Source organism: Anas platyrhynchos, chromosome 10 (assembly GCF_047663525.1).
Source record: "Anas platyrhynchos isolate ZD024472 breed Pekin duck chromosome 10, IASCAAS_PekinDuck_T2T, whole genome shotgun sequence".
In the NCBI taxonomy this organism is placed as follows: Eukaryota; Metazoa; Chordata; class Aves; order Anseriformes; family Anatidae; genus Anas; species Anas platyrhynchos.
In genome coordinates this window covers 6,492,636-6,516,196 of record NC_092596.1, presented here as the reverse complement: position 1 = coordinate 6,516,196, position 23,561 = coordinate 6,492,636, and the positions used below count along the sequence as shown (strand labels likewise).

The 23,561-nt window shown below is 42.4% G+C and overlaps 3 protein-coding genes and 1 non-coding gene across 7 annotated transcripts in view; 2 read left to right on the top strand and 2 right to left on the bottom strand.

Moving 5' to 3' along the window:
• Positions 1 to 3,029: 3,029 nt before the first annotated feature.
• On the bottom strand, positions 3,030 to 16,663 carry MAGT1 (magnesium transporter 1). Of its 3 annotated transcripts, XR_005268251.2 has the most exons (11): positions 16,514 to 16,663; positions 15,549 to 15,718; positions 14,583 to 14,700; positions 13,113 to 13,253; positions 12,343 to 12,483; positions 11,944 to 12,033; positions 9,447 to 9,533; positions 8,098 to 8,116; positions 7,910 to 8,003; positions 6,407 to 6,497; positions 3,030 to 4,726 (listed from the first exon to the last, which is right to left on the bottom strand). XR_005268251.2 is itself a non-coding variant. In XM_027465161.3 (10 exons), exons 1-10 carry the CDS (start codon positions 16,643 to 16,645, stop codon positions 4,711 to 4,713), a joined length of 1,038 nt encoding a protein of 345 aa, XP_027320962.2. In that variant the 5' UTR covers positions 16,646 to 16,663; the 3' UTR covers positions 3,030 to 4,710. The 3 variants fall into 3 exon arrangements, 2 of the variants coding, with proteins under 2 accessions (XP_027320962.2, XP_027320963.2); XM_027465161.3 differs by lacking the exon at positions 8,098 to 8,116 and having other exon boundaries at positions 7,910 to 7,984; positions 9,470 to 9,533; XM_027465162.3 differs by lacking the exons at positions 3,030 to 4,726; positions 6,407 to 6,497; positions 8,098 to 8,116 and having other exon boundaries at positions 7,983 to 8,003.
• A 1,003-nt stretch (positions 16,664 to 17,666) lies between these two features.
• TRNAL-CAA (transfer RNA leucine (anticodon CAA)) lies at positions 17,667 to 17,778 on the bottom strand. Its single transcript has 2 exons — positions 17,741 to 17,778; positions 17,667 to 17,712 (listed from the first exon to the last, which is right to left on the bottom strand). It is a non-coding gene; the product is annotated as a tRNA-Leu (tRNA).
• Positions 17,779 to 18,009: 231 nt separating this feature from the next.
• On the top strand, positions 18,010 to 20,317 carry COX7B (cytochrome c oxidase subunit 7B). Its single transcript, XM_027465058.3, has 3 exons — positions 18,010 to 18,170; positions 19,393 to 19,517; positions 20,133 to 20,317. The coding sequence occupies exons 1-3, from the start codon at positions 18,134 to 18,136 to the stop codon at positions 20,205 to 20,207; spliced, it is 237 nt and encodes a 78-aa protein (XP_027320859.1). The 5' UTR covers positions 18,010 to 18,133; the 3' UTR covers positions 20,208 to 20,317.
• Positions 20,318 to 20,446: 129 nt separating this feature from the next.
• Positions 20,447 to 23,561, top strand: part of ATP7A (ATPase copper transporting alpha) — a 31,047-nt gene continuing 27,932 nt past the window's right edge. Inside the window, exon 1 of one of the 2 annotated variants that reach the window (XM_027465056.3) lies at positions 20,447 to 20,571. The gene's annotated coding sequence lies outside the window, so the exon portion shown is untranslated. Of the gene's footprint in view, positions 20,572 to 20,694; positions 20,818 to 23,561 lie in introns of those variants that run through there. The other variant, XM_005015195.6, reaches the window with a different exon arrangement.

Below are 23,561 nucleotides of genomic sequence, written 5' to 3'. Positions count from 1 at the left end.
CTAACTTGTACCAAAACATGCACATTGCAAGGAAACCGTAGTGTGAAACAAGGGCCAGATAAAGTACGAATCTCCCAACAACTACCCCAAAAGATAAATTCTGATGCTATCAAGTTGTCAAAAAACAGGTTGCAGGAAAACAACAAAATGCAGATGTGGATAAATATTGTGTGCATCTCTAAAAACCATTCTGCACAGCTAGCATGCCTACATTGAAGACTGCCTCGCACAGAGGACCACTTCCCCAGAGGCTCTAATAGGCACTGCTGCTCCCATGTACTTGGAGGAATAAAGATTCAGAGCTTAGCTAGCAAGAGAAACCAAGCACCGCTGTTGAGCCTCATCGCCGATTTCTGTCACAATAGTAGTAATTAGTTTTCTTAAGTAGATATTAGCCTACTTTTACGGAGAAACGGCTGAAAGATGTGTATACTTACCAACTGACAAGAGAATATTTTAACCGTATGTGCTCTTGACCTAGAAATAGGAACTACGTATACACTTTTTTCAGATTCTTCTCCATGATAAAAGTAGCACAATTCATGGAGAACAGCGTGACACTGTTTGAATTTGTTTTATAGGAATGCTCAAGATCTGAGCTTTTGAATAATACAGATAACGTGCAATAAAACTCATTCTCTATTCATTAGAGAATAAGCATGATAAGAAATGAAAACAAATGACTGCTTACTCAAGAGCCTGAGTTTGTTCTTTCTTTTGCTGTTATTCTTTTCCCATTAATAAAGTTCAAAGTGATGGTGTGCAACCAATTCAGTAGTAGTTTGTATTCAATAGTTGAAGCTTTTCAACATGAGAAAGCAGTAAATATCAGGGTACAATGGAGAAACCAAGTGCCAGTACTTTTCCAAATCATTTGTGGGAATTAATTTCTCACAGCAGATTAAATTCTAACCTCTTAAAAACCACATGCACACATTCAGCACATGATTTTGGGGTAAAGACCTGTTAGTTTTTAAAATGCACTATCAGAAACCATAGCTAATAAACCATGTAGAACCACAAATTATTCTTCTCTTCCCACAGTTCGTATACAAGATGATCTAGCATAATATGATAGAGCAGCATATCCAAACAAGCCTGTGAAATTCAGACACCCAGTTTTCTCTGGATGTTCCTAAGCATTTGGGAGGTAGAAGAATTGACCTTCTTCAGTACTTCTAAAAAACCCTACTTTGATTTGTCAGGAATAGAGACCACCGATAAAAGTGTCCTGTCACACTTACTTTTACACCTTTTAACTAAGCTCAGAATTGGGAAGAAGTCCAATAGTTGTGGCTAGGAAACTTCTAAAGCCTCCAGGCAGCCATCATCTCGTAATCCCCAAACACGGACGGCTATCCCGTTACCTGCCAGAAGGTTTAACGCATTCTTACACTCGTGTTTCAATGCATGCCGCAATCATGTGATTGCTTATATCCATCCAGCCATGCAGACAGCATCAGCCGTGGGATGATGAGCACCACACCATGCACAGCACACAAAGCTCAGCGTATTTTCCTTCTTATTGTAGGACCGTAGACAGTCATGCCCCTGAAGGGCACACGCTTCGGAAGCTCCTTTGTAAAAGGCCAGGTTGGAGGAATGGTTATCAGGCACCACTACCAAGATGATCTCTGAACACTAGTGTGGTTTTAAAACAGGAGCTTCCAGTAATCCATGGATTAACAAAATACATTATCTAGATTAATCCAATTTGATTTACTCACTTGCTTTGGGCTTACTTTGTCAGAAAACTGCTTTAATTTTAGCTGGTCCCAAAATGCTACAAAATACACCACAGCATCTTCTCAAAAGCAGAAAAAGCAATCTTCATGGCCAGCCGCATTAACAAAACTGCACAGTCCATTTGAAAATACAGACTATACCATTTTCTGCTTTTATTATAATAAATGTTCTCTAAAATGTGAGCTCTTGGTTATTTCTGAGCTGTTTAATGCCTCACTTGGTAGAGGAGATGGCCTCAAACACCCAGTTTTGCATTTCTGTTTTCTAATGCATTGCTTCTTCCACCTTTGTTCTACTGGTCTAGAAATGTGTTACACCAGCCAGTCAGGAGAGATGCATGTGCTGATGGGCCAAAATAATCACCGTGTCCCAAATATAGCTTTTGCCTCAGCTGCTGTGCAAGCCAAATAGTTTATTTCTAGGACTGAACGCTCTCTACATCTGCTACAGGTTTGTGGAAGCACTCAATCATCCTCTGCTCACCTATCACACCTGTCCCCTTCTCCTTGAGCTTCATCTTCAGCTTAGAGAGCAGAAAAAATGTTGGGACAAAGTAAGCATTGTTTTAATTTCATACATCAACATGGGAATAGAAGAAAATCCATAAAACTCTGAACAGGTATACCACCTTACATGAAGTCCTACATGTCCGCACCATCCAGCAACGTGATGCACAACTGTTTAAAGTTGTTCCATATATGATTGAATGTTTTTTAGAGAAATAGAATACAAGACACATCACATCAAAAAAAAAAATAAAAATCTGAAAGTCTAAGAAAATAACATTGCTTCTTTACAATGAGGTTGTAAATCACTTTTGTCCGCACAGCTAATAACTGAAGTAGGACCAGCCAACCTAAAGGTTTCTTGGAAGCACCCTCGAAATACCAAAAGGACAGCAAAGCAAACAACAGCTACAGCATCCCAGAATCGTTCCAGGCAAATCCACAGTGCTCATTAGATTCCACCTCTGCAAACATTATCTGCCTAGGACTCCAGGAAGCCAAGACTTACCTCAGGACAGCTCTCAAAGCCAAGTGAAAAAACACGCAACCTTTCTGGCGTTAGTTGACTACACGCAAAGACCTCTAGTAATGTCGCTTTGGGCTGCAGTTTCCTGCATAAACACCATAATATAATACAGCGCACTGTTAACCCAGTCTACCCAGCCATATTCAGGTTATTTACTATATACAAACACTTATTAACACATTGAAACAACAGAAGAAAATGGATGCTGTTTTTTGTTCTATGATGAAATTAAAGAGACGGAGAAGCATCAATTAGATTAAAAAAATTTATTGAAAGTTGTCCAAAATCCAGCCAAGCACACATTTTATCCATTCCACTAAGCCTTTGCATTCTGTATGGCATCAAAAAAATGCATCTCACCAACGAGTTGAAATGTCAAACAACTAAATTAGCAAAGTTAAGGCACTTGAGCTCTGTGTTAATTTAGCAAAATTGCATAAGAAAAACATTCTACTTTGAACAATATCGTCCTTTTTGAGCTTAAATCTAAAGTGGCCAAATCCTGTAACCCCTTGAGACAGCAGAGAGGCAGAAGCAGAAAACATTTTCCTCTGACAAGAAACCTCCAAGGCCACCATAGTCTACAAGAGGAAGTATTACTGAAATAGGCCACAGATTTCCTGTAGTACAGATGCTGAATTACACAACAGCAGGAGCTGAGGCACAAGGTCTTCTATTCGAGAATCCTCAAGACAAAGCACCTTTGTGAGATGAGAGAGCAAAAAGCACATCCCTTCAACTGTAAGGCTAACAAATCTTCCCTGGAGTAACAATATTTATCCTGGAATTAGATAGCTCTGCCCACTCCCACATCCTCCCTAGTACATAAGGCTGAAACAAAACTTGGAGGAAACAGAGAATGCAAGAGCTTAAATAGTGACCAAAATCTGACACCAGGTGGTTTGAGCAGTAACTTTAAAGCCAGTTAGCAACCTGTAATTCACGTGACAGATAATCAGTTAACTTTGTAATCAGCTTTTTTTTCTTTTTTCTTTTTTTGAGGGGGGTGGTGGGGCAGGGAAGCATGGATTGCTATGGGAACATTTTTTCAGCTCTAAGCCAGTGCTTACAAGCTAACTGATGTAGTTTCAGTATTTGGCAAAGAAAGTTTTTAATTAATAATTAAACAAGTTTCTATATAACAAGTAGAGACTTCAATCAAATCAAGAACGGCAGAGTTTATCATATTTTCGTAATTTAGTGGGGGGAAAACAAATAAATACACCTATTTTTTTTTGTTTGTTTGTTTTGTTTTTCCAGTCCTGAATATCAACTATAAAACTCATTAGTAGATCACCCTGTGAAATGTTAATTTAAGTTTTAATGAGTCATTTCTACATGAAGAATTCTTCCTTCATCTGTGAAACGATCTCTTGTGTCATACAGCAGTTCCGTGCTCTTCTCAGCATTCAGATCCAGCTCCAGGACACGCACATACCATAACAGAACCTGCAGTATGCTCCGAGAGTTGAACACAGACAGAAGGAAGAGAGATGCAGGTACATGAGGAGGTCTCATCAACCATGAAAAGGCATGACAGAAAAGCTACCATCACCTGTTACATGTGAATAAGAAGTCAGTATTTGAGGGGAAGAAAACCATGGAAAACAGATTATCCAACTGAATGTAAAGTACTGTTTCTGGTTAGTCTAAGGAAACACGGTAGTTCTAAACACAAAGTTCAGAACTTCGTTAGATTCAAAGTTGTTTCAGAAGATGTAAAGCTTATGAGAGAGATTGCATCTTAATACTCTGTCCTTCAGAGCACATTGCTTGTTTTATTTAAGGCACTACACGTTGTCTTTGGTTCAGTGTTTAACTATCTCATTCAGTGTAAAGAGAGGTAGCATGAACCATACATATTGAGCTCTTCCCTTCCATCCCACACAATTTCAGAGCCACCGCCTTTCTGATGTTACATTCTGGAATCCTTTAACTCATTAGGAAACTGCAGGGGGAAAAAAAAGAATGCTTATTAATTCTATAAGAACCAAAGCTATACAACATTCTATTTAGCTTTCACACATACCTAGAAAATCAGAACAAGGAACTGGGCCTGCTGCAGCTAAGATATAAATGGCTGTGGAGAAAACCACTTAAAAGCAAGCCTTCTAGTACCTCTAAAGCCAGAGCAACCACACTGTGCCTTCCACAGACTTAGAAGTAGTACGTAAGACCACAGCACAGAACAGAATAAAGGCCAATCAGTTATTCAACAAGGAAGAAACTCAGCTTTCTTCTGGTCTTACAGAAGTGACTAACACATTTTATTAATGAGATATTAACAAAAGCAAATGATCTGACTTCTGCCTAAGCAGTTACCCAGCCTGTGGATATAAAGAGATTGCAACAGTGGATTCAGAGGATTCCTTAATACACATCATGGATGCTTCTGAGGAGTCAACAGAAGAAGATCGAGAAGTACAAAAGGCTTTTTGAGGAGAATTTCAGTATCGGCATGAAAATATTGGGCTGGCAACACACACTGCAACCGTATGCACTTGGCTAAGGGCTGTTAGACAAGAGCACGAGATGTTTCACAGTGAGTTAGAGCAGCTGCCCTTGAACCTCACAGTTATGATAACAGCCAATAATTTCAGGAATTAATAAACTAACTTCAGACCTCTGGCTTCACCACGGCTACAGCCAAAACGTACACTCCCAGTCTCAGACAGCAAGATCACTGAAGAAATACTGAAACTGAAAATAAATAATGAGGAAAATGATTTTGATTTTAGCAACTGCCTGAACCTCACTGCTTGAATCTAATCCAGATGAGATTGCTCATGGTGATTGGTGTTAATCTGTAATAAGTAAAAATCTTGTGAAAATACATTTTCCATGTCCTTGTGTATTACAGACTCCTATGAACCCACCAATGCTCTCTGCATATACCCACAAGGTAACCTGCCATGACAACTTCTCAGAGAAACAGGACCATGTTTGCCTATGGAAACTAGGATTAGCTTTGCAGAAACATTAAACTCTTGGCAGAAGCCGAGACGGTTAGAAGCTGGCCCCTGAAATGTACAGATTCCTACAAAAAAAAAAAAAAAAAAAAAAAAAAAAAAAAAAAACTGGTAAAAACACCCAATACACCTGTATCTATCAATAAATAAATAAACCACTCAATGAAGAGTGCTAGACTCCTCATAGAAGCAGTCCTGGAATACTGGCAGCTTTAAATATCACTATGAGAATAGAAATACTTTGTAAACCATAGTGGCATGAAAAGGAAAGTACTGCAATCCTGGCTCTGGCCAGACTGAAAACTGTTATCCACCAAATATTGTGTTGCTGGTCATTGTATCAGCCAATATTGCTACTGTTTGAGAAGCAAGTGGAGCACTTTTTAAAGAGTATTTCCCACCAAACTGGATGTCAGAAAAAAAAAAAAGTGCTTTGCTTCCTTCTCCCTTCTGACTTACATTAACATTACCAGACAAGGAAATACCAGCCCACAGGAACAGATTCATTCATAAATCCAGGTAAAAACTTCTATTATTTTTTCTTAATCTTTATGCCAGTATTTTTATTTTCTCCATTCTCTACAAAGCAGACTGCAGTGATGTGTAGCTGCACTGCAATGCACACGAGAAGAACAACCGAAGCAGCAGCAAAGCTGTACCTGTACGGGTATCCGTGGTATTTCGACCTGAAGACAGAGAGCAGCCAACTGAAGAACAGCACCACCAAGCCAATCCCAGCTATACACATGACTGCAAGAGACACAAAGTAAGATTATGGCAGTGACAGCTCTCTCCAAAAACACCATAGTGACTGGGGTTTTTAAAAGCTTTCTGCAATATTTACAAGTTTGGTTAGATGAGGCCTTTATTATAATCCCTTAGGAGGAGGCAGAAGGCCAACAGTCCTGGCTTGTACCAGAAATAGAGTGGCCACCAGGAGTAGGGAAGCGATTTTCCCTCTGTACTGGGCTCTGGTGAGGCTGCACCTCAAATACTGTGTTCTGTTTGGAGTTCCTCACTACAAGAAGGACATCAAGTGCTGGAGCATATCCAAAGCACAACGAAGCTGGTGAAGGGTTTAGAAAAGAGAGTCTTATGAGGAGACTGTACTTTACAATTACTGTACTTTACAATTACCTTAAAGGAGGTTGGAGCGAGGTGGGGATTGGGCTCTTTTCCCGAGCACCAAGTGATAAAGACACAGGGAAATGGCCTCGAGTTGCACCAGGGGAGGTTTATGTTGGATATTAGGAGGAATTTCTTTACTGAAAGGCTTATAGGGCATTCGAATAGAACAGGGAAGAGGTTGAGTCACCATCCCTGGAGGTTTTCAAGAAACGTGTAGATGTAGAACTTGGCATGATTTAGTGGTGGCTTTCAATACCAGGTTAAAAAGTTGAACTAGATGATCTTAGAGGTCTTTCCCAACCTGAACACTTCTATGAAATATATCAGCATTAATTTTCTTTCAAATTCCTACTCTAAGTCAATTTTATACCAGCAGTTTAAGAGAAAAAAAAATCAGTCCCTTCTTCCCTCCCTTACTAACAAAATGGCGAGAGGCATCTTTACATCTTCCTTTCTCCCCAGATTGCTTTGAATTTTGCTGAACAGCTCCAAATGCTGGTGAAATAACCAAGGACTCACTTGTACTTAAAGGTGGAATGTATATGCACACATGCATGCTATGGTACGCATTCTTGGAGTAAAGCAGAGGTGTTCAACTTCTCTCCCACCAGAAGTCCAAGCGTACCAATGAAATCTGGGAAGAACTCAAACTACTGCTGCTGCTTCTGCTGCAAACAGCAGCAAAAGAAAAAAAAAAAAAAAAAGGTCTTGGGCCTCAGATATACGACTTGTATGGGACCTGCCTGCACTTTCAAATTAAATACATCTAATTAATAGCAGTGGAAAAGGAAAAAGATAGATCCATGGAATCTAAACTAGAAATAATTCTTGTTGTGATAACTGCAAGGTTGAAGACCCCAAACAACATTGTTTGCCGGAAACTGACAGGAAAATATTCTTTAAAAAAAATCAAAAAATGAGCTGATATTCACAATAAAAACCCCACAGTGTAAATGCACTTTTATTAAATATCGTATCAGAAATCTTTATGGCATCTAACAATTCTCGATAGAAAGACAAGTAGTTGTACTCACTTTTTCTTTTCCCCACATCCAGGTCAGAAGTAGCAGCTTCATGGAGGAGAACCATTCCTAAAGTAACACCACCATCTACGGACACTGTTTAAGGCTAAATCAACAAAATACGCTAGACTTAATACAACACACTCACTCCTCGTTTCCTGTGTTAACTCCCACCCCATACCTGGGAAATTAACACTCACTGGAAAAATTGAAGGCTTTCTGGACAACAACAGGTCGGGGGGAGGAAGCAAGTTGAAAGTTACTCAATAATTGACAACATTTAAGAGAAAATATACAGAAAGCTTCAAGTACAAACTGGAAGATACAGGGATATATCTTCTGCTATCTTTACTCAGCTAATAGAATAAATAAAATGCATGCAATGTTTGATCCAATGTGGTGACTTTCAAGTAGAAACATTTCAGTCTTTTCTAATTCTTCAATTAGAAGAAACTTAAGACCCCTTCTAAACGGAGTTTTTCAGTAGTAATAATAAAAAAAATCTTTGATAAAGCATACAGAGTTGAAAACTTCCCCCAGCATAAGCACCAGCGTACTTAAACATCAATTGCTTACTTTATATTGATGAATTAGAGAGGAAAAATGCATCTCTTGCTGAAATTTGGATATTAAGATTTAAGAGAAAAGGAAGAAAGCAACTGAAGTCACTCAGTTAAAGAACCTTGCTCTTGCAACAGAAGGAACTTGTTAACCACAGCAGAGCACTGAAGAGGACAGGTACTTTGAAAGAAGTTTTGAAACGAGACAGTTTAAGTGAGAAGCCAGTTGATGTGTCTGTAGTAAGTCTGCACATATGTATGCTTGTGTACCATGAGATGTAGACAATTCGGAGCTGCAAGGCCAAAGAACAGTATTAAACAAAAGATAAAATAAGGCACAGGCTGATGCAGGTGACAAGAGAAGGAAGAAGGGTTTGATTCAGAGATGATTCTAGGTACAGATGATGGATCAAAGACATGCATGTGCAAGCAGAAGAACGCTGGATTTCAGAGTACTACTGACACTCAAAAGAAACATTTTTATACAAGCGAGAAATGAAAAAACCCAGCCAGCAAGATTCTGCTTGCCTCTCTGATGGCTTAATACCAGCATGGAAAAATCCTGACTTGTTAGCATTAAAAAGAGCTAAAATTAAAAACAGAGAAGGTAAGCGAAGAAATTAAAGAAGAAACACCAGTAACAAAGGAAAGAATTCAACACCAAAGCAAGAAGTAAGTGAGACTGAAGAGACAAGACATGCAGAAAAGAACAGGGACTAGCCTGAAGAACCCTACATGTATAATGCCACTAGGATCCACATTTTTAATGTTATCCAGTTTGGTCACTGAGCAAGGCAGAAGTTAGAGAGAAAGCAGTAAATGTTTTTCTATTCAGCTTAAAGATCACTGTCATTAGAAAGGCGTAGCTGTCAACACAGAAAGGCTCTACAAGCTTCTGCTCAGCATTAGGTGACAGATACGAGCCTTGACAAAATGCTCTCATAAAAGAGGCAGCAGCATAAGCTAACAGAAAAATTGTCACCACCAACTTGCATCTCAGGAAGAAGGATACTAAACAGAAGAACAATGTGCGTTTCTGCAACAAATTGGGCTTGGCTGCTTCCATGGATATAGCTCTGCAAGAGACAAAGAGCAATTGAATTTTAGAAAGGCTGGAGTCAACTTTGAAACAATTAACAACAGCTATAAAGCTGGGAACTGGGTTTTGCAGTGTCTCTGTCAAGAGACAGGAAAGAAGTTGTAGTGTGAATCTGTTGTATACCAATTTACGTTATTAGCTGTTCACCAACTTATTTTGCAGCAGCATCAGAAATCCTTCTACTATTGCGTGTCAACGGCCCAAAGTACCGTACAGATTATAACACCAGAAGTGCAGCTACACCCTTCACGATCCAGATTGCCTGTTTGACAGGGCAAAACAGCACAGTAATGCCCAAAGCATCCGCTGCCTTCCAAGTCTGAGCCATACCCTGACTTGGATCCTTATTCTACATACATACACTGCTTCTCAGTTTTGGGACAGTCTCTTCAATTTGCACATGAACCCTACTCACTTGGCTCTGGTGCCCAACATTTGAAATTTTTTCATGGCGTCACAGCAAAAGGAACATCACTACCAACATCCTTGAAGCTTTACTCTTCAGCTTTTGTATTAAGATTAAAAATGGTTAGGAATAAGGTAAACAGAAGTAGTAATACAAAACAAAAAGGAGAAATGCTTCCAAGAAAACATTTCAAAGATGAGAACTTCTACTCTAAGCTGTCTCAGACAGGTTTGTTTTTTCTTCGTTACAAGTCTGCCAACTGAACAGAAAGTTCAAAATTTGTGGAAGTTAAAGACTGCTGATGTTCAATCCCTTACGGGAAGCTCTGCTTCACTATGATTGCGATGTAATATCCAAGTAGAAAAACACATTTCATAAGCAGATTGACTTTTAGTGGAAGAATACAGAGGGCCTGACCTACCTAAGCAGGCATGAAAGGACATCTCACTAAATTAATTCCCAGTAAACTGCACAAGAAGAGCCAATACATTATATGTGCCCTGAGAGACAATGCTCTTGGTACATACAGACTACTCTTACAGTGCATCTCCTTCTGTATTATGTGCAGGGCAGTGCATATCAAAACATGCTAAAACTGATTTTTCCCCAATAACAAGATTTCATGAGTCTAAGATCAGTAGACATTAATTTACCTTGAGAATCTCAAAGCAAGATGTTTTATATGAAGTCGTTACACAGGTGTATGAGCTAGAGAAGACCATAAAATACATGAAATCTCCAAGTTCAACAATAGCACTGCTGAGCATGTAAGACCTAACAGACACTTTTATTTTGCATTTAGTGATTTAGAATGATTTCTCTTCTTCTTGTGTATATATATGTATGTATGTATATTATATTCAAGACAGGAGAGAGCAATATCACAGGTAAATAAATGCTGCAAAGAAAACGGAAACAAACAGGAATGGTAAGAGATGGAAGAGATCAAGTCATTTAAAATAACCTACCTTCAGAAACTAAGAAAAAGCATTCTCATCATCCTGCTTCCAAGACTTACTGCTTTTTTGTTAAATATATATACACCTTTATACATTGGGGGAAGATAGAGAAAAACAGGAAAGATGAAATAAATGCTTATCTTAGGTTCTGAAGCAGGTGGAAAACACCTATCCCAAACATCTTGTTAGCAAACAGTTTTGGTGACTCTGTATGCTATCCTCTTTACCCTAGAGCATTATTTAAGTATCTTCTTAGCTTCCTGCAGTCACTAGAATAATCAAAGTCTCCACAGAAAGTCCCCAAAATCTCTGGGTATTAAAACAACAAAAATATACTCCAAGGCAACACTTGTGAACCAGGATGTCCTGTTTTCTGCAGACCACCATCCATATAATGACTAATGCTTTACTGCATGGAAAGCACTTAAACCTGTTTCCAACATGAAGTGGAGTGTATTGTTAGACAGTAAATTAATCACCATACTTCCAGCCCAATTAAGAATTGCTTATTCTTTATCTAGCTCCCAAACAGCTTATTGCTGAACACAGAAAGCAATATAGCTAAAAAAAACCTAGACAGTGTTTGTCCTTATCCTTCAAACATCACAGAACTGATAACACCAGTCTTATATAATTAATCAGTCACTGAACTAAAAATTGTAGTAATCACCTTCCTCTCAAGATGGAATTGGAGATAACCATTATCATATGGCAATGACACAACAGATTATTTGATTTTGGATGAAGATTGGTATTTTGTGATTGCTTATCTGCAAAGTAACTTGAGCTGCAAATTGCTTACAAAACCCCTCTCTCATGGGTATATTTTAAGAGAAGGCAGATCTTCTCTGAAGCAAATCTGAAGCTAAGTTGCCTTACGGCAGGACAGGTTAGCCTCATTGACTTAGTAAGAATGCAGATTCTATTCTTGGCTTCTTTCTGACTTGCCTCTTTTAGTATCGAATTTAATCAGTAGAAATATAATAAAAATGCAGAAAAGTAGAAAAAGAAAAGAGACTTACCACTTGTCCTGTATGGGGGTTCTTATGAGCATAGGGTGGCCCCCTAATGTGGTTCCACATCTGGCCTGACGTCATTGCTAACACAAAACACTGAAAAGGAAAAAAGAAACAATCATCTGTAAGGTTTTTTTTTCACCCAATTTCCTTTTCCTTTCATAGTAAGTAGTACTTAAGCTAAGCATCATCCTATCTCTTACTAGTATTAAAAGCAGGTAATCAAGCATTAACTGAGCTGAAAAGAATGAGATCAAATTATAGTATCAGACTACTAAAAAGAGAAGCTAAATGCACCTCGATTTCTTCTAGCATGTTTAAGCTTCTTTAAATACAATAGCTTTGAAAGATTTGAATTGCTATGAAACTCATAACAACAGGCAGAGAAGAGCTAGAATTACTCACCAAAGCAGCAAATGCCCAGCCAGTTTTGTTGTACAGAAAATCCAGATTGCTTCCACGCAAATACACAAGGCCTCCAATGACAGCCAGCAGCAGTCCTAACATCAACGGTCCAGCATAGTTTGGTGGCCTTATCACACGAATCTACACAAAGATCCGTTATTTTACCTCAACTGCATAACATATTATATCCTTACTCCTAACAAAAAACACATCAGAGTGGGAAAAAAATATGAACACAAAGAACATCCCCACAACTTTGTGTATAATAATTCTGACTAAAGAAGTAGGTAAAGCTTCTTCTCCTTTTACTGGTTTATGCACCGTTACCTTACCTACTACTTGAAAGACTGTTTTCCTTTAACAGGAGCAGAAAAGGGAGGAAGGAAGGAGCTGAGTTTTACCGTGTTATTAAACAGAGGATTACACAAAATATCGGAATGGGGTAAGGAAGCTTTAAGATGTAGCATCACAGAATCACAGAGATTGGAAGGGACCTTAAAGACCACCCAGTTCCAATACCCTTGCCACAGGCAGTGACAAGTTCCACTAGACCAAGCTGCCCAAAGCCCCGTCCAACCTGGCCTTGCACACTTACAGGGATAGAAGATTATATAGACAAGAGCCATTTGGAGTATCTAAGAGTAGAGTTATCAACCAAACACAATTACTTCATATTCTGGGTATTTTGTACCCAGAACATGTAATAAGTGAGTGCTGCAGAGCTGTTGGTGGGTAAAGGCTTAGTATACATGTGTAACACACGCACTTACATTGACATCAGTCCTGTCAGCCACCCAACGAGCAAGCTGCTCAGCTGCAAAGCCGCGCACCTGAAGTTCGTACGTGTCACCTCGTTTAGGCTTCCCTTTAGCAGGAAAATTAATGAAGGTTGGAGCAGAATTCATGTTTAGCTGTATTTAGAAAATTCACAGAAGACACAGCACCATGAAAGGTCTACTTCACAACACGCTTCCATTTCAACTGCAGACAGTCACCAAGTCAATCAGAAAGAACAACTATTCAATAAACGTATTTCACAGTGACTTTAAGAAAGTATACAGCACACAGCAACTCACACTTCTAGACCTCATAAAAACAGAACAGGCAAGAATTTGATCTAAGACAGTAATCAATAAGCTCCTGTAAGTTTCCATAGGTTCCATGCCATTTCCTCTCTTAAGCATTAGAAGCAACTTTTTTGATCTCTACCACTAGGTGTCCTGGATGCCTTTGGGGAAAACAAGGGTTTACTTTTTTTTTTTTTTTAAATTGAGCATACTTTCTCAAATGATCGACATTTCTTCATTAGTACTCCAATCTTTAGCTAGCATCTCAAAAGATCCAATCCAGTTAGTAGGAGACTACAGTAAAAAAACAGAAATAGTTGTTTTTAAAATGATGTTCCATCATCTTTTCCTAATGAAGACCCTTCCCCAACACTGTTTTGACCATAGCATTTCAGTTTTTATTTTAATGTTTCTTCTATAAATACTACTATTCAGTGAGGAAACTACAAAATAAGAATACATCCAATAATATGTGAAGGCCATAGCTTAGTGTTTCATCAAAAACTAATTCACTCTGGGGAAAAAAATCTAACAAGAATGTTAAAAAATTCCATGTCTACTTTCTAAAACTTCCACGTTACAAAGTACCATCACCTAAATTAGGTAACTTTTAAATACTGAGGCAAGCATCTCCTTAAAAAAAAAAGTTACAATTTGCAAAACTGATTAGTTATTAATTCTATCATTCCATGCATGTTTGCAATTGTTGTTTTATTTTCTTTTTAAATCTTGTTATATAATCTCAGTAGAAGAGCAAAAGAAGTCAGTTCTGAAAGCCTGATCAATCACCCCCTAGTTATCCAAATTTTTATATCCAGTCCTAAGTAATTCAGTGTTTTCTATCTTACTTCTTGCTGTATTCTGAGAAATTCCATTAAAAATGACACTGCAAGTTATTACAGGAGACAGACCCAGAGAAGAGTCACATAAGCTAATACACTCCTTACACCTATTCCACATTTGTCAACGCTGTTAATACTACTGCCAAAAATACTACTGCCCTCTGCTCTTCAATTTTCTTCTGTATCAGAGAGGTGGCTTTTAACTTTTCAGTGTAGTCACTGTAATATTACACAGCTTTAGTCATTCTAATACATTTTGTATGATTTTACTCTCATTCTCCAACGCATGAGCTAAAAATAACATTAAGAGATAAAAAAGAAATAACTTTACCATCTGAAACACATCTGAGCCTTCATCAAAATCGACCATAGCAAAAAAAATCTTATTGGTAAATGCACTGGAGTATCGCCAGGAATTTGCCAGAATCTGGTATTCCTCATCAGCCTGCCTGTAAAAACACACAAAGTGAGAGGCTGTATCATGTGTTAGCTCAAAACACAAGTTACAGAACAGTTTTAAGGCCTGTAGCCATCCATCCCCTTAATAGAACCATCCCACCCATTCCTCCACATTTGTTTTCTTATGTTTAACAAAAGAAAAATTGAGGTCATTCATCTAACATTCAAAGCATATGCACTTGTGTTTTTTTTTAATGTAAAGATAAAGTGCAAGTGTCATTGTGTTCATAACAAGAAGCAGTGCTAACCATGGAAAACAGAAATGTAACCCAGTAGATCACAGTTTGCTAAACCTTGGAGCACTGAAACAACACAAGCACACCCACTTTTCTGTGCCAGAGAATGGCAAACTAATTAGTATGGTAAAAAAGTTATCTTCTGATATCTATTTGAACCTTGCCATCCTCAGCTTAATATAAGAAGGCCTTTATATATTTAAGGATCTGGAATATTATTAGTGTAAACAAAAAAACATCAATCAATGTTAATTAACAGCAACTTTTAGACTGCAAGGCCAGCAGTAATCCTGAAAACATGTCCTCAGCAGCTCACACCAGGAAAGTTGAGTTTCCACCCTCTCTCCAGAAGCCTACCAATGAGAGTATTTTCTCTGCATAACATCAATTATTTTAAGAGGAGAATAAATCATTAAGGACTATACTGTTTTCCCACACTCATAACACACATATTCCCAGCAACAACTTCAAAGATAACCCTCCTATAATGGGCGTTAGTATCTTCCTCCTGTGTACCTGAAAGTTTTACCCTCTTGTTAAATTTAATGTCCTACAAAGCATATGATGACTTTCAAGTTCAAGATTATGAGTTAAGCCCATACTTGCACACGACACATTGTCTGTGAGGCTGAAGAGCAGTGAACATCACGATCACAGAGTAATTTCTGGGTGGCGCCTTCACAAAGCGTCGAAACTTGTCTCCGTTCATTCGGATTACAGATCTCTTACTAGCCCACTCCATCAGCTGGTTCACTTTTTCTGATAATACCATCTGAAAACAAAGCCAGAGAAATATTGTTGAGGGTTTTGTGTGTTTTATTTCCTCCAATCTCTCACATCACAGACCTGAAGGTTCGTATTTTCGCTGTAACAAACTGCTGCACATTTTTCATTACGAATACTGACTGCGTGACAGGATGCTTCATAAAGAGACTCAAAGGCTTTCACAGAGCCTCCTGAGCCTCACGCTAATGATGTTCATTTACTTCACGCACCGATGTGGCTGTCAGCTTGGGACTTTCTCACACTAACGATAAGATTTATTTCAGCCACACAAAGCGCCCCAAACCCAGCCCTGTTGGTATTTATTTGATACAAAGCATCACACCCGGGGAAGATTTCAAAACTCATGAAGTGGAGCAAGCGCTAGTGCTGTAAGGACTATGGACGGGAGCTCAACGATTGATTTCCAGGGTAGATAAAAGGAAAAAAAATGATTCTGTACACGCTTGCAGAACTCATGAGTGCACAGCACATTCTCCTTTAAAAAAAGGCAAAGAGCGTTATAATATCATACGAGAAGCATAATTAACAGAAACCAAGCATTTCCCAGTAGCTATATCTGCACTCCTTGCGAGCCCTCTCAGGAATAAACACGCTTTGGTAAATAACCGACTACCCTTCGCTGCCTTAAAGCACAGACATACAGGAAACCCTAAGAAGCATAGAGAAATAAGCAGTATCTTCGCGACTACAACCAGAAACTGTTAACTAAACCCTAAATAAGCCCTAAGTGAGCCCTCAACCCCTCAGGGGCTCCCCTCAGGGGCTCCCCCCCCCCCCTCACCTCCTTCCGCTTCTGCCCCGCCGCGCGCTGCCCGCCGCAGGCCGCCAGCAGCAGCAGCGCCAGCACGGCCAGTGCCGCCATGGCTGCCCCTCGCTGCCACCGCCGGCTCAGCCCCGCCCAGCCGCTTCCCATTGGCTGCAGCGCCTGCCCTTGTCAGCCGCCGGGTTTCGATTCGCTGGCGCCGCTGTCAGTACGGCCGCGGTGGGCCAATAGGAAGGGAGCAAGCTGGAGGAGTGTGATTGGCGGGCGGGCGGGCGCGGAGCGCTGAGGGGCGGGGCGTGTCGCGACATGGCGGCGGCGCCCCCTGAGGGTATCGCCGTGCCCTGTCGTGAGGCTGCCGACAGCCCCCGCGTCTCCCTCGTTAAACGCCACAAAGCGTCTCCCTGCCACAGCGTGCGGTTGGTGTTCCACCCGTAGCTGTCCCCCTCTCCCTCAAAAAACCCACAAAAGAAATGCAGAATCACAGAATCACAGAATTTCTAGGTTGGAAGAGACCTCAAGATCACCGAGTCCAACCTCTAACCTAACACTAACAGTCTCCACTAAACCATATCCCTAAGCTCTACATCTAAACATCTTTTGAAGACTTCGAGGGATGGTGACTCCACCACCTCCCTGGGCAGCCTGTTCCAGCGCCTCACAACCCTTTCAGTAAAGAAATTCTTCCTAAGATCCAACCTAAACCTCCCCTGGTGCAACTTTAGCCCATTCCCCCTCGTCCTGTCACCAGGCACATGGGAGAACAGGCCAACCCCCACCTCACTACAGCCTCCTTTAAGGTACCTGTAGAGAGCGATAAGGTCGCCCCTGAGCCTCCTTTGCTCCAGGCTGAATGAAACTAAGAGGAGCTTTAGGGCTTCCGCAGGTTTTCTTTAATTTTATAACCGCACGCACGTCGCTGGCCAGTGTGTGTGAAAAATGGGGGGTGAAATTAGTAAGTAGGCACTTGGAGAAACGGGGTCTCCAACGCCTCCCGTATTCACGCTCTGTGTGTGTGCCCGGGGGGGGGTCAGTAACACAGAACGCCGCCCTGGCGCAGCGAGTCAAATGCTTTTTTTTTTTACGCTAAAAACCTTCCCCCTTAGCTTTTTAGGTCTTTCAGGGATTAAAATTCGTGGAGTTGGACAGAAAGAAAAAAAAAAAAAAAAAGTGGTGTCAGAAGTGGGATTCGAACCCACGCCTCCATACGGAGACCAGAATACCCAGCCGCGGCGGGAAGGCGGGAGCCTTGAGTCTGGCGCCTTAGACCACTCGGCCATCCTGACACTGCGGCAACAGCGGCCGCGCGGGGCCTCTTAGCGCCTCCGTCACGGCTGCGCCTGCTCCCTGCCCGTTCTGTTCCTTCCGTTTCTTCTTGAAACAGCGCTTCTGAACCCGTACAGCGGAGCAGAACCCCGAGAAGATCCTCCAGAGAAACCTCCGCCGCGGCTACAGCGCTCCGAGCGCCGGCAGCCGGGAGGAGCCTCCCCTCCGCCTCCCCCCCGCCTCCCCCGGGAGAACTACATTACCCAGCGTGCTCCGCTCGGCGGCGCGGCGCGAGGGCGGAACTTCCGGCGCGGCCATTTTGTTTTTCAGGGCTCCCCAAGGGTAGCGGCGTCCCGCCGGCCGCTGTCCCGCACCATGTTCCCCGTGGCCAGGGCCGCTCTGAGCCTCGCCGGTAAGCGGGGGGCGGCGGTGGGGCTGTGGCAGCGCCTGGGGGCGGCCGGTTCCTCGGTGGGGCTCTGTGGTTTCCTGCTGCCCCTGGCAGGGGTGGTCCTGAGCTGTCCCCGGGCTTGCTTTCCCATGAGGGAGGGTCCCTGAGGGCCGGTGAGGGGCTGCGGGCAGCTCTCAGCCCTTTGTCCTCTGCTGCTTTTATTTTTTTTGCTTCTTCCTCTGTTTTCTACCTCGTAGTTGTTTACTGGAGCTGACCTTGGGTTCCCTTTCTCAGTGTTTTTTCCTCCTTAATAATAACTAAAGGCGCATAAAGGTCTTGTAATCCGTGTAGTGAGGTTGCAGAGCACTGTCAGTGCTAAATGCTTAAACTCAAGGGCTAAATAACCTCTGCAGTGCTGGAATCGCTAGCGTTACAGCCAGTCCCCTCAGCTGCAGGCCTGGTGCATCAGCACTATGATGTGCTCAGTCCAAACAAACGTGCTTAGGTGTGTTTCTCTCAGTCGATGTTTGGGATTCTTTTGTCAGTTTAAAAAAAAAAACAACACAAAACTTGTGCTTGTGTGGGCTCACTTCTTTTAAGCTGGTGGTTTGATACTTGAGTCTGTCTTCTCTTAAATAAGAGTACCATTTATATTGTACGCTTACATCCATCATCCAATCTGTCATATGGAGAGATTCTCTTTATTTAATCCTCTATTATTTACATCATGCAAAGTCCTCCAGGTATTTCCACTTCCTTCTTCACCTCCCTTCAAGAATCTTAAAGAGAATGAGAGGTGTTAACCATCTCTGATGCTTCATTTGATGGTAGGATTCATCCTGAAAATGCTTATATGAAGTACATGTACTGGAAATATAAACATAAATCTCAAATGTATATACTGAAAATAAACATTTATGTACTAAAATTACATTCTTAAAGAAATAGTCAAAACTGTAGTTGAACTTATACCTCGAGGGTCTAGAGAAAATGTAAATGAAAAAACTAACTTAAAGGATTTATTACCAGAAGCAGACTTCAGAGATATATTTCTAGAGACAAACTGGGAGAGCTGAAACGAAATGCAAGACTTCCTGTATATGCAGACATTACAATCGTTGCAAAGCTCTGAAGATTATTCTATTTCCTTACTTTTTTGCCTTTCTGTTGATGGGAGACAATGATTGTGAATGGTTTGTACCTACGTTTTAGTTGACTTGTGTATTTTTAATTTAACTTCCCTTAGCTCGCCGTGTCCAGCATACTGCAGTAAGGCAGGCTCATCACAAACATGAGCCAAACTTCCATGACAAGTATGGAAACCTGGTACTGCTCGGTGGAGCTGCAGTTTTTGCTACTGTCTGGGGTTATGTAAGTCTTTTTTTCACCATTTTGTTGTGATATAGCTGTAAACTTCCAAGCTATTCTCAGAAGGGCTTACTTGTTACAAATACTGCAAGTGATCAGAATTTTGGAGGTTTTTTTGAGTGAGTAGTAATGTGATATGAAAGTTTTATTATTTCATTGTTTTTATTTTGAATTCTTACACAAGTTTCAATATCAGGCTATTCAATGATGTTTCAAACAGAGCAGAAGCGAGTGTTTGTTATGTCATTGTCTGAGCTATTCAGGCAGGGGTCTTGGCAGAACGTGTAGGTTATGGTGCAAGTAACGGTATGGGTGATGTGTAAGAAATCCATTTTAGTGATGTGGCTTGACATCCCAGATTAATCTATTTATATCTAGGTATTTTGTATGTTTTATATACGTGGATATTTTTATATAGAAATATCTATCTATAGTTAGATACTTTGAAAGAGAAAACTGAACTATTTAAGTCATGCTCAATATAAATACATTCCGCTTTATTGAAAGGTGAGTGAGGTGTTCTGATACAGGAAATCTAAATGGAAAACACCAGAAATAGCGCTGTAGTGGCACGTCTCCCCGCTTTCAGCGTTCACATTTGGGTTTATCCTCCCGCAGGTGTTCACGCAGGCGGGCATCGAGTGGGGCCTGTCCCCTGTGGGCAGGATCACTCCGAAGGAATGGAGGGAGTGACAACTGGCAACCAGCCGCTCCGAGCTCTCCCTGCGGTCCTGCCGGCGTTTATTCCCCGAGTCCCGCCGGTGTGGCGGCGTTCCTGCCCTAATAAACATCCCTGGAAACCCTCCTGTCTCCTGCCTCGCCTCCTGCCTCTCTCTGCCTTCCCCTCCCGTTCTCCGCCGCCATCCCGGTCCCGTTCCCCCCCCACTTCCGCATTGAGCCGCGGCCACGTGACAGCGGCGCCTCCCCCGCCACGTGACGCGGGGGGCAAGGGGCGGGGCGCGCCCGCGCCTCAGGCGGGGAGGGAGGGAGGGGGAGGGGCTGCGGCGCTGCTCCCCGTCAGGGCGCTGAGGCGGCGGGCGGCGAACCGGGAGGAACCGTGAGTAACCGCCGAGCCCCTGCAGCCCCCAGGGTCTCTTCCCCGCTCCTTTTTTTCCTCTTGTCTATAGTTTTTCCCCTCCCCTTCCCCCCCGCGGTGTTTAAGTGGAGGCGTTGCGCCTTGCCGCGCCGGCGCTCTGTGCCCGCGGGCGGTTTTTCCGCTGTTTTCCCCGTTTTTTGCCAGTAAAAACGCGGTGTGAACAGCCCCGGGGAGGGCAGAGCGTCGCCTGTGGGGTTTCGGAGCGAGGTAACACCGCTGAGGCGCGGCGAGCGCGGCTTCCCCACAGCCCCCCTGCCCCCTGCGCTGCCTTCAGGTCCCGTCAGTGCGGGGCTGTAACGCCCCAAATAACGCCCCAAAACGCTTCCTACAGCTGCCAGGCTGCGGCTGGGGGTGTGAACAGACCAGGAGATACCCTACAAGGCAGGCGGGCGCAGGGAGATGCGCTGTGGGCACCCCCAGCCCGGAGCCGCGCTGTGTTCCCCTCAGGAGGGGCGGCCCGGCCCTTGCTGCCCCCCCCCGGTGCTGGGCAGGGCGCTAGGAGCCGGCACGCCGTGCCACCCGCTGCTTTTATTCTGATTTTCGCTTGCACGGCGGGTTCCGCCTTCTGAGGCAGGAGCCAGGAGCCTCAGCTGCCCTCGTACACCCGGGGGTGAGGTGATGAGGTTTTCCTCCTGACGCTTGTTGCAGCCCTTCCCGGGAACTCCCGGGTCCTCCGGAAAGCTGCTCTGAAGAGCGAGTGGAAGGACAGGAAGAAGTGAAAGGATTTGTGAAGAGTTTGTCTCAAGTATTATAAAATTCTCGTTAGAACCTAATGGAAGGGTTTTTTAATTCATGCTCTGTTTGTCTTTTTTTTTTTTTTCATCTGTCGCATATAGAAATAAAGTTCCTCGGGGCAATTTCCAGAGTCTGCTGAGCCAGCAGGAGTTGCTAAAGTCTTGAGCAGCACAAATTGCAGCCTGCTCAGAGCCTCGGAGTCTGTGCGGGATGTTTATTACAGGCGGACAGTTTCTCCTCTGATAAAGCCTCACGTATGGGGCCGTACTCTCAAAAGTGACTATTTGCCTGTGAAAGTAGCAGAACCCCATTCTTGTCTAGCAGACCAGACCACCTGTAACCAGTATTTTCATAAGCTCAGCGGGGTTGTAAACTTTGGCCTCTTTCTGCTGTCCTTTGTTATTTTTTTTCATGTTTTTGGAGACCCTTAGGGATGGGTACCTGTCTTCTGCTAAATGTAATTAGGAATCTTTCTTTTTGCTGTCAAAAAGAAAGCTATAAAGTAGGACTTAGCCATTTGGAAATTTAGTACAGTCCTGAGTTAGATTTGACAGATTCTGTTTGTTTGGAGGCGAGAGGCAAATTCCATTTGTTTGGTAAACTAGCTTTTGCTGACATCTTTCAGCAGCAGCTCTAAATTCAAAATATGTATGGAAAACTTTGATGAAAACTAAGGCTGTGCACTTGGAGAAGCACACAGTATTTCTGTTATGTATCCGTACTGATCCTAGAAGAGACATGAAGCATGTTTGTGGTGCATGGTGAGTGCGTTGTTACACTGAGGTGCCTGGGTTAGCTCAGATACTAGAAGCTCTTAAACATTTTTGGGGTATAAGATGAGAGTCTGGGGTTCTAGCATTGCAGTAGCTGTACCACTTACCTTTTTTTTGGTAGCATGATGTTATGACTGACAACTTTGACTTTACCTAGACTTATTATGCTTCAAGACTGCTGTTAGCACGTCCAAGCAAATGACCTGTTGATGTGAATCCGAGTTTCTCAGTTGCCCTGAGTCTAATCACTGTTTAATTTTCCTTTCCCTTGGAAGAAGTTGTTATTTTAACACAGGCAACCCCAGCGTTAAGCCTCAAATTGTCCCTGCAAGCACTTGGCTTCCTTTCCAAAGATCCTTTAGGTTTTAGCTATCCTTGCGCACTGCCTGTGCTGTCGCTGGGTGCTGCCGCGCTGGGTAACGTACAGTGCTTGGTTCTTTGCTACTGCAGAGCCCCAGTATTTCTAGGGCTCTGGTGCTTCATTGAGGGTGTTAATACAGCTGCAAGGAAGTACTGCTGGTTTGTGTGCTGCAAAACACAGGTGAAAGAGTACTGAAAGGATTAAAACAGCTAAAAGGGGAGTTTCTAAAGGTGTTGAGCTGTAAATAGTGCACTGGAGAATACAGTAAGCTGACAGCTGCTTTCACAAAGCGTGGTGAAAGCCAAGGCTGAGATGAACTTCAGATGGTATTCCAGAAGAGCAGTAGCTGAAGCCTTGTTTCCTTGTGTTCTGAATATGGAGCTGTTAGACTGGGTGTGTGCACAGGGGTCTTCCTGCTGCTTGGCTGCACTGCCAGATCCCTAAGTGGTGATCGAGATGCTCTACAGGTGGAGCAATGCCCTGGTCGAGAATGTAGCCGTCACTTCTCTATAAACCAGGGGTGATCTATGCATCTCACCCCAAAAATGTGTCTGTGACTGTCATGACCCAAAGGGTTACCTGGCCTGTGGGTCTGCAGGGATCTCAGGAGTGGGCTTACAGGATTCTGTGATGCACAAAGGCACAGAAGGTTTATTTTCTCAAGGTTTCTGCTTATTACAGATTAGCACCAGCCAGCACTAGCAAATACAATGATCAGTAAGGTGAATATACAGACAGGTAATAAGCAATTACAGATATTACAAGGATGCAAATAGATGTGTAGTAGATATTAAGACTATAACACTAATTAATAGCAGCAGCAATTAGAGCTAGTAGAAAGTCAATTAGGGGTAGTAAAAGTTCAGCCATATAATACCTACAAATGCAGATTGGCTTGGTCCCCAGCGAAGGTGCAAGTTATACAGGACGTCCTCTAGGAGAGACAAGTTTGTGCAGTATGGAGAGGTCTCGGGGAGAGAGAGGCTCTGTTTTGGGTAGAAAACAAGTCATTTTTACATTGCAGGGACGTAGGAGGTCATAGGCCACCTCCTAGAGCAGCCAGTAGATGCTGCTAACCTCTT

What these genes read in the sequence shown, in the direction of transcription:
- COX7B (XM_027465058.3), top strand. Translation starts at nt 18,134, where the DNA reads ATGTTCCCCGTGGCCAGGGCCGCTCTGAGCCTCGCCG. An exon ending in GGCCGCTCTGAGCCTCGCCG is followed by an intron (nt 18,171 to 19,392) that starts GTAAGCGGGGGG and finishes AACTTCCCTTAG; the next exon opens with CTCGCCGTGTCCAGCATACT. An exon ending in TTGCTACTGTCTGGGGTTAT is followed by an intron (nt 19,518 to 20,132) that starts GTAAGTCTTTTT and finishes ATCCTCCCGCAG; the next exon opens with GTGTTCACGCAGGCGGGCAT.
- MAGT1 (XM_027465161.3), bottom strand. Translation starts at nt 16,645, where the DNA reads ATGGGAAGCGGCTGGGCGGGGCTGAGCCGGCGGTGGCAGCGAGGGGCA. An exon ending in AGACAATGTGTCGTGTGCAA is followed by an intron (nt 14,701 to 15,548) that starts GTATGGGCTTAA and finishes GTGTTTTTACAG; the next exon opens with GCAGGCTGATGAGGAATACC. An exon ending in GCTCAGATGTGTTTCAGATG is followed by an intron (nt 13,254 to 14,582) that starts GTAAAGTTATTT and finishes TTCTAAATACAG; the next exon opens with CTAAACATGAATTCTGCTCC.